Below are 9,250 nucleotides of genomic sequence, written 5' to 3'. Positions count from 1 at the left end.
GTACTCTAACACCATTTCTGAACCAGAAGTAGCAAACTGTGTGCAATGGCTTTACTGGTTCTGTATATCTGCACCATCGAGTGAACTTGTGTATGTGTGTGTGTGCAGGTCTACGCATTGCTGATATGTGTGTATGTGTGTGTGTGTGTGTGGGGGGGGGGGGGGTTGTGTGGGGAATGGAGGGTTAATTTAGGATCAGGGAATGGCAGTCCAGTGACCGACTGGGTTTGTGTTTCCTGCCATTGTGACAGGATTTTTTTTTTTTTTTTTTTTTTAAAGTGGACCAACATTGTTGGAAGGCTGGCCTAGTAGTGAAGATGACTGCCCCCTAACTGGGACGTCAAGGGTTGTATTCATCAGCAGTCGTGTGTCCTGGCTCTGAACCCTGCTGCCTGTTCATTCACTTTAAGTCACTTGGGATAAAAAATTTCTTGGCTAAACCTAAAATGTAAATAATCCGGTGAAGCTTCTGAAAGGTTCATTCTGCCATAATTCAAGGTCTATCAGGTGATTCTTCATTTGAGACATGACACTGTAATATAGCTTGTAAACAACGGTTTCCTTATACATTTCTTTCATTTTAAAAGGAGAATACCTCTGGATGGAACAGAGAAACCTCCCCTCAGATTCTCTTACACTGTTAAGATATCATCCATCTGGGATGATCAGTGCATTTCATGAGTTATTTTGTTGTTTTAGTGTTCCCACTTTTACTCAACCTGTGTAATTAACTTCTACCTAGCCGTCTGATCACAGAAAACCAGACACAAGCTTCTTGCATTCAGCGGTTGGTTCTTCGTGTAGGTAAAGGCGCCAATAACAACACTGTCAGGAATAGCAGAGCCCGAGTTTAGGGTTGAAAAAAAATGAGAATTGGACCACTTTACCCAAAAATATCTTGTGGCTGCACTGCATATTGGTCAAGAGGCAACTTTCAGTAGAGAAACTGGTGTCTCTGCTGTTTCAGTACTACTACATTTCACCCTGCATGATTGTTAAACACTGGTGCAAAATGGAGGCTGTGCAAGAGGCTCTTGTACTTTGATTCTGAGGGATTAACACCAAAACCTGATGTTTATGTTGACATTTTAACATTGGTAATAAAATTTGTTGCAGCTGTGATGGGAATATATTTTAATCTACCTTTTACCAATCGGCAAAATAGACAAAGAAATGCAATCTACATCACCAGAGGCGTTTTAAAAATGTCTTGGGTTGAATTTATCTTTTAGTCCAACTGACAAAAACTTTCTTCACACACTGTTTAGCATCCTCAGTAACTTGGGTGGAATTAACAACTTGAAGGATTGTTTCTGACTCTGTTGCACCACCTTATAGATTGCTAAGAGGCAGCGGGAAAAGTTTGAATAGAGTTAGAGGCCGGGACTTAAAATAGCAGCTTTTTCAGCTTCATACTTAAAGCAACATTCAGCAAACACATCTGCCACTGTGCCCAAACAAATACCTTGATCCATTCATCTGTTTTCAAGTCAATGTGTCTCTTTTCTTATCACAGGGTCAACAGTCTACAGCACGCACGTTTAAAAACGCCACACCTGTGAGCCACGTGCTGCTGCTCAAAGACAATTTTGTGTTCCTATTTATATTTTCTTGCTTGATATCAAACACAATAACACACTACAGTATTCAGTTCCCACACTTTTTTCGATTTCCACTTAGCTTTTTCCTAAAGTGAGTGACTGGTACAAAAATACTCTTTCAATACATTGTTCATTGCACTTAATTTTTTTTTTGGTGGCGTCTCATTCGAAGGCCTAGACACGTCTACAGATTGGTTAGCATGGGGCCCTGTTTTGTTTTTCTTTGGGGTCGGGACTGCATGGTCGTTGTGTACGTTAGCACCTTGACTGATTCAACAAGTACAGTGGTTGGGATGTGATGTTTTCAATGATTAATACTTTAAAAATACATGGAGAGATGAAAAATCTGTGTAAAGTGTGGGTGTTTAATGTTCGACACACATTCTTGATTTTCTCTTTTTTTTTTTTTCTTCAGAAAACAAAAATACTGTAACCTCGTTATGGTTACAAAGGACCATAATGAATCACATTATGACTTTTAAGTCTTTGTGGTTGTCATTGCAACTTCCCTTACTAATAATTGTCCCTTTGCATTTGATAACCTTTCTTCCACTGTGGTCTACCACTTTAACCAAAACACAACACTAGTGGTCTCAGATGCTCATTCTTTCTTGATGACTGCACTCTTTCTCTCCAAACTTCTCTCTCCCCTCCTCTTTTTCCTTTCTTTAACCAGGGCTTGAGTTACATCTGAGGTAAAGTTAGAGGTAAAGGGTGACCTCTGTTCATCTGACTGATAAACAGGCCAACATGAAACAAATAACTTCCCCAAGATCTCATGTTTGTGAATACGTGGTAGTGTGTGCCATTGGGGGATTCTGTCAATATGTTTTACACTTAATAAAATATACCAATTAAAATTATAACAATCATATATATAAACATCTTTTGTTTTTTGTGTTTTTCTTTCTAAATAAAAAAAACGGACATTTGAAACAGTGTACACATCGTCGTTGCCTCTGCCACTCTCTTCCTTCGGTAAAGTCTCTGACCGCTAACTGTAGATTAGCCGACCCTCAGTAAATCCACTATGAAGGCTCCAGATGTCTCCCACAGAGCCTGGTCTGAGTGCAGCGCACCTTCTGCAGGCATGGACCAGTGAGGAAGGCCCCAGGTTGAAAAGAGAAAGAGCGGAATGCAGTGGAAGGCCGTGGGGCTTTGGAGGGCCACGTCAGAGGTCTGGGTCTACTGAGAGCACTGTTCCACCTTCGAAACTCCACCTCCTGCATCCCTACAGATGCTCTCTTATCTCAACACCCAAAGCCCCTGGGTCCGAGGAACCCCTCCCACCCCCGAGCCTGGTCTCATCGGACCGCCTTGTGCTTTCCCCCACAGCAGCCACACCTCTCCCCACACCGCAGGCAGGCGCGCAAAGGCAAGTAGCAGCACATGCAGGGCACGAAGAGTGACAGGGCCAGGAGGGCCAACCAGCGGGCACAGCAAAGGGGGTGCGGGTGGCCCCCCAGTGAGTCATCACACGAGCAAGGCTCCCAGAACTCTCCCTCAGAGTCTGACATGCAGTGGTAGAGCAGACTCTCTGCGCACCACACACAGGTCCACTGGCGCAGGCAGTGCAGGGCCGGGTCCGGAGCATCTCTGCAGCGGCCCCGCCCATTCTCCGAAGCACTGAAAACCGAGCGGCAGTACACACAACGAGATGAGCACGACGACGAGGCCTGAGGACATGGGCTGTCATCGTCGGGGGAGATTACCCCCGGATCGCCGCCGCTGCTGGCCCCTCCTCCTCTCTTACGAGTCCGCGATCGGGGCGTGGCCAGTGAAGTGTGTATGCAGCAGGGAGAGGGTGAGCCTTTGCCCGTCTCCTGGGGTGAACCGGCACCTGAGGACACGCCTGACACAGCGTTGGGCATTGACATGCAGGTGGGCGACGACGAGGACAGACGCTGGGAAGCCTTACTGTCCAGGGTCACTGTTACGTCGCAGCCTGCTGTCCCCACTCCCGCCAGCTCCTTCTCGAAGCGAACCACACAAAGCTCTGACTTGTCCTGCAGACTCCCTCCGCCGCCGACAACCACACCCCCAGTCAGCCCCCCGACCATAGTCCTGGTGGCCCCCGCCCGTCGGTAGTCCTCATAACCGCGGGAACCCCACAGGTCCTTGCAAGGATCTACACTTTGCAGGTCTCCCTCCTCCAGCAGAGAAATGGTGGGCGAGAGGGGTGACAGAGGAGATGAGGCTGGGGGACCCACAGGAGGAGTAGGCGGAGCAGGAGGTGGGGGTGGGGGCGCTGGGGGATTCAACACGGCCGTCATTTGCGAGAGCTGTCCTGGCCTGGTGTGGATCTGTGGAGAGGGTATAGAATTACAGAGTGAGTCAGGAACAGCGTGTACTGTGGCAGCAATTATAGAAGGTTTTCATCTCAAGAATATCTCAAAAAGGTGCACAAATGACCAAGAATCCCAAATTTGATCAGATTTCGTTCTCGGGGACATCGGAGGATCATTTTGATTTTAATTTGACTTCATGCACAATTAAATAAATGTTGCTGCTGCAGGTGAGGACTTAAAGTAGGAACAGAGGAAAAAAGTCAACCAAACAGTCAATCTTACATGTTTTTTCATTGTTCTCCTCTCTAGTAATGAATTTAAAATATACCTGATTTTGCAGGGAACCCCTTAACATGCCATTCCCAGACTTCCCCTTCAAGAACTATTCCTAATCATTGTTAGAGCTCTCACGTGTAAGTAGAACATGTAAGTACTGAGAAGCACCAATGATGGACTTGTAGCATGAGGGTGTTGCTACCTGAGCAGGTGTTTGAGTGGTGACAGCATGGCTGGATCCAAAACCAAACTCTTCCGGCCGCACGAAGCAGGTAGAGGACGACTCGCTTGTCACTATGGTGATGGGTTTGGGAAGCATCTCCTTCCTGCTGTTGGATGACGATTCACTTCCTGTATGGGACTAGCAGAGGTTGTATGTCATCCTATAAGCCAAAGACACCAGTAAGTGAACTGGAGCCCTTATCAGGGAATAAACGCTCAAACCACTCAGATACTCACAGCTTGTCCATCATCCTCAGTGTCGGCCTCTTCTGGTGTGGAGGACGAGGGCGAGTCAGAGCCTTGATGACATCAAAAGAAAGGATTTAGGCCTTTCTGGATATTTTTCTAAAGCCAATATGAACACAACTAACGAAATCAGTTAAATCGTGGCCCATGTACCTCTGTCGAGCTTGTCTATGACAGTCTGCAGCCCTTTCTCAAAGGAGATGGCGTCGGCAGGACTCTGGAACGTAAGGCCAAACTTGCGATCCTCTACTCGCCAGTGATGGAAGATCGGGTTCACCTTGTTGTACACTAACCCCCTTTGCACCGCACACTCCAACACTGGCTAAAGACACAAAACAACAACCCCCGGTAACATAATAGGTTAGTTTACTAATGAATATGTATCCCATCCTCAAATTATGCCCCCCCCCCCCCCCCCCCCCCCACCCCACCCCACAACATATCATAAATCTACTAGTCTTTAGGTGGTGTTGAGGAGCAACGTGGCACCAAAGACAGCCATAACACACACGCACACACTCACTGCTCGATCTCGCAGCCGTTCTCCACGTATGATGTATTCTCTCCGCCCCCTTCCGTCATGACTCCGCCCCTTACATATGACCACATCACTGAAGCCGCCACCTCCAAGGGGCACCCAACCGCCACTGGAGTCATCACGTGTCATCACCACCGCACGAACACGCACACTGTCAGGGAAGCCAAGAAGAGTGAGCAGTGAGAGGCCCAGGCTGATTAAATAAACGCTACATATGCGCACACACAAATACGCGCAAAAGTGCACGCATCCATACACCTTTAGCTGAAGAAAGAGTTCAGTTAGGTACAAAAATGCAGAGCAAATTTCAAAAATTTCTAGTGCAGGCGACTGTTTTTATTATTATTATTGTTATAGCTCTGTTAAATTGAAATATCATAATTAAATTCACACAAAGAAGACACAAGTGACAGTTTGGCCTATATGAGCAACCGCTGTTGCAACATGACAGCTCAAAGGCGAATCATACAGTAGTCTTCTTCTTCTTCTTAAATAATCCATGGTCACGTGATGGAGGTAAATCGAATCACAATTAGCATGTGATGACGGTAAACAAATGTGGAAAATAACGAGAAGAATTTGGACAAAGTGGGTTTGGCGTTATTTCAAAGATTTTCTGCTGCTTAACACAGGAGCATAAATCAGTGTTGCGACTGACTGAAAGGCTGTGTGTGTGTGTGTGTGTGTGTGTGTGTGTGTGTGTGTGCTGCTGTGTGAATAAAGGGAAAACTATGAAGCAAATGGATAGCAAGAAAGCCAAGCGGTGAGGAGGAGAGAAATGGCCAAATGGGAGGAGGGAGGAAGAATGAGTGTTTCCCAGATAGATGTATCAATGAACGCACCCATTCGCCATCAGAGGCCCCGGCATTCTTGCAAAAAAAAAAAAAAAAAAAAAAAAAAGCTCTGTCCTCACCAGTCGGCTGAATAATTCAGCACCGCAGTCCGACATGTGCATGTAATGATGCATGCACCGACGCGTGTTTTTTTTTTTTTTTTTTTTTTGTTATTTTCAAATCACACTGAATTTTAATTGTTGCAATTATTTTTCCCAGACGCCCCTTTTTCTCCATTCCGCCCCTGCTGCACGCACTCATTAACACACCCCGATATTATGTTATATATTTTTATGAATGGGATGGGAGCAAGGCTGGATATTCGACAATCGCACTGTGCGTTATTTATCTCGATTTTTTTTTTTTTTTTTTTTTTTTTTACTAGGCCTAAATACAATGCAATCGCGTGTGAAAAAGGGAAGGGAGAGAGAGAGAGAGAGGGAGAGAGAGAGAGAGAGAGAGAGAGAGAGAGAAAAGGAACGAGTGGGTGAGAGGATGGAGAGGAAACGAGAGATGGGGGGAGGGGGCCCGATTAGAAGGGAAGGAGGAGAGGAGGGGTGAGGATGAGGGAGAGAGCGAGAGAGAGAGAGAGAGGGAGAGAGAGAGAGAGAAAAATCACATTTCATTCATAAAGTTTGGCTTTAAAAATCATAATGAAACCCCGAGACACGTTGATAAAAATCACAACGCCTCCATCCCTCCCTCGTTTTACTGTAGCCATATCTTGAATGACGCGATGCTGGCCCCAAACTCGCCATATTTCGTCTTTTTTTTTTCTCCCCCCTCACCACCACCACCACCACCACCACCACCATACATTTTACACATTGACTGATTTCGTGACTGTTTTTACCAATCGCTAACCACGCATTTAGTTTTTTGAATTGTTGCATAGCTTCTGATGCTTGTTTAACACGATATTTATTATTATTTCATAAATTTTTGTGCGTGTGGATAGTGTGCCAGTCGTCTAAAAGCACAGGTCCACATGTAGGTGGCTAAACATTTATCCCATATTGGCATGGATATATCGGAAATGGGGTGTATGCTGTTGATTCAAGACTACGTAATGGTGTTTTTATTCTCGGCAGCCTGCTAAATTATAGTGCACCGATTGTGATAATAGTGCATGATGTTGGATTGGTGTAACATTGATGGCGGTGGCGTTTTCTTTCTATCCGTTTTTTTTTTTTTTTTGGCGGATGGCTGAATATATATGTGCAATGTTAAAAATGAAAATTTAAGGACTTACTCGCCCTCCATGGCTCGGTGTTGCCCGCCGCTTGCAGCAGCCCACCCCAGGGTCTCCTCTCTCTCTCTCTCTCTCTCTCCCTCTCTCTCTCTTTTTATCCTCCTTTCAGGAAACACTCACAGACTCACTCACATTCTCTCTCTATCTGCTCTCATTTTCCTAATCTTTCTCTCTCTTCTCCTCTCTCTCTCTCTCTCTCTTTCTCTTGCTCTCGCTCTCTCTCTCTCTCTCTCTCCACCTTGATGTCGTTTCGGTGTATCAGGATAGGCTTGAGGTTGCAGCAGCCATTTTCCGCTGGCAGCATCCTCCCTCTCTCCCTCCCTCCCTCCTCCCTCCCTCCTCTCTCTCCCTCTCTCTCTCTCTCTCTCTCTCTCTCTCTCTCTCTCTCACTCTACCTGCACTGTGCCAACACATCCGCACTAATCATTGACAGCATCGTGGCTTTAGATGGGCTATAGGGTTTGTCAGTGTAACCATGTGATTTTAAATTATTGAAATTGAGCTACGGAGCTGTCGATATATGCAGTGACGTGTTGGTAAATGAAAAAAAAAAAATGGGTAAACCATCAATGACCCCAGTTTGATCCTCTGATTATCACGGGGCAAACGAATTTTAAGGAAAATATAAAATATAATAAAATTAAGTGGATTTGCCCTTCATTGCATCCTTGCAAGCATTGTTGTTTTTTTAAAATTAGACATACACAAGCCTGAAGTATTTTTATGCTCCTTATATGCTTTTTAAGGTCTGTTTAATGTATTAACTATTATGAGTAGACGCCTATAATACGCTAATATGTTGCGGTATCTTATGGGATCTTGGAATTGGTGCTGGCAGCTGGAAATATTTCAGCACCATGGACAGCAACAAACCCCCCGACCCCTCCACCCACCTCCAACCCCCCCATTAAAAGAAGCGGCATCTCAGACTTTATCAAAGAGTTTAATTTGGGGTTTAAATTATTGGTTTAATCATTGGTATTAGACTCTACGTCTGCGACCCTCTGACTAAGCACAAATCTTTAGGTTATTTTGTGGTTACTTTATTTTTTTAAAAAATTCATAAATAAGGCCAATGCAAACTAGTTAATTGTCGTCGTTGATCCGCTTGCTGCACTGTGGTTTTAAGACAAAAGGCTACTGTTTTGAAAATAGTGCATAACTCTAAACGCTTCTTTCCCCACGATTTTTTTAAAAGTACAGCTACGTTTTAGCCTTATAGGAAGTAGTATAAATAGTTGGAAAATTTGCCATTGAAAGATAGAGAAACAAGCATGACTCGACAGTCAACAACATTAGACCAGCGCCTCTACATTGAAGGAATCACACACATTTATAGGCAGAAGTCTAAATGTACACCGTAGTTATAATTAGCGCAGGCCTGCACTATTGTTAGACACGGGCATGTTTATCACGTGCAGTGTGTTAAAATGTACCTAAGATATGAAGTAAGAGTTTGAACTTCAGCAATAGATAAACTCTGTAGTACACTAGTACAAACAGAAGTGGCCATTCATCGAGTGAGAAGGCGATTTGCGTTTCCCTTATCTGGCTCGTTGGTCTAGGGGTATGATTCTCGCTTAGGGTGCGAGAGGTCCCGGGTTCAAATCCCGGACGAGCCCTGTTTTTATCTACTCAAGTCTATATTTGAACGGCTTGATTTATACCCTAATATACCTCAAATACCTACCTAGTAGGCTAATAGGTTAAGCAAGAGTTAAGGGCATTAGCATGTTCTACTGCCATGTTTTAGTGGTGTCCTCCTTGACCTGGCTGCCAGGTCATCTGAGTCCCAGTCCATTGAACTAAATTGTGATTTATAATGTTGTTGTCTCTCCTTTTGTCCCTTTACAGCTTTCTCCTGAAGATGATTAAATTACTTCATAGTTGTACATACCAGTAAAACTTCAGATCAGGCCCCAGGTGCTGCTCTGTGGCTTCCTGCACAAATTCAAAAGAAATATCCCTTTTACATAGATGATCAAAATAACACA

General features: G+C 44.7%; 1 protein-coding gene and 1 non-coding gene across 2 annotated transcripts; one reads left to right on the top strand and one right to left on the bottom strand.

The window, feature by feature from the left end:
* Window positions 1-103: 103 nt before the first annotated feature.
* Window positions 104-7,380, bottom strand: spred3 (sprouty related EVH1 domain containing 3). Its single transcript, XM_044353080.1, has 6 exons — window positions 7,257-7,380; window positions 5,157-5,322; window positions 4,787-4,955; window positions 4,625-4,686; window positions 4,368-4,526; window positions 104-3,904 (listed from the first exon to the last, which is right to left on the bottom strand). Exons 1-6 carry the CDS (start codon window positions 7,265-7,267, stop codon window positions 2,906-2,908), a joined length of 1,566 nt encoding a protein of 521 aa, XP_044209015.1. The 5' UTR covers window positions 7,268-7,380; the 3' UTR covers window positions 104-2,905.
* A 1,426-nt stretch (window positions 7,381-8,806) lies between these two features.
* Window positions 8,807-8,878, top strand: trnap-agg. The gene has a single exon. It is a non-coding gene; the product is annotated as a tRNA-Pro (tRNA).
* Window positions 8,879-9,250: the final 372 nt, after the last annotated feature.

The sequence above is a fragment of the Thunnus albacares genome, chromosome 6 (assembly GCF_914725855.1).
Source record: "Thunnus albacares chromosome 6, fThuAlb1.1, whole genome shotgun sequence".
Lineage (NCBI taxonomy): Eukaryota > Metazoa > Chordata > Actinopteri > Scombriformes > Scombridae > Thunnus > Thunnus albacares.
The sequence above is the reverse complement of the archived record's forward strand: the minus strand, read 5'-3'. Positions and strand labels throughout refer to the sequence as shown.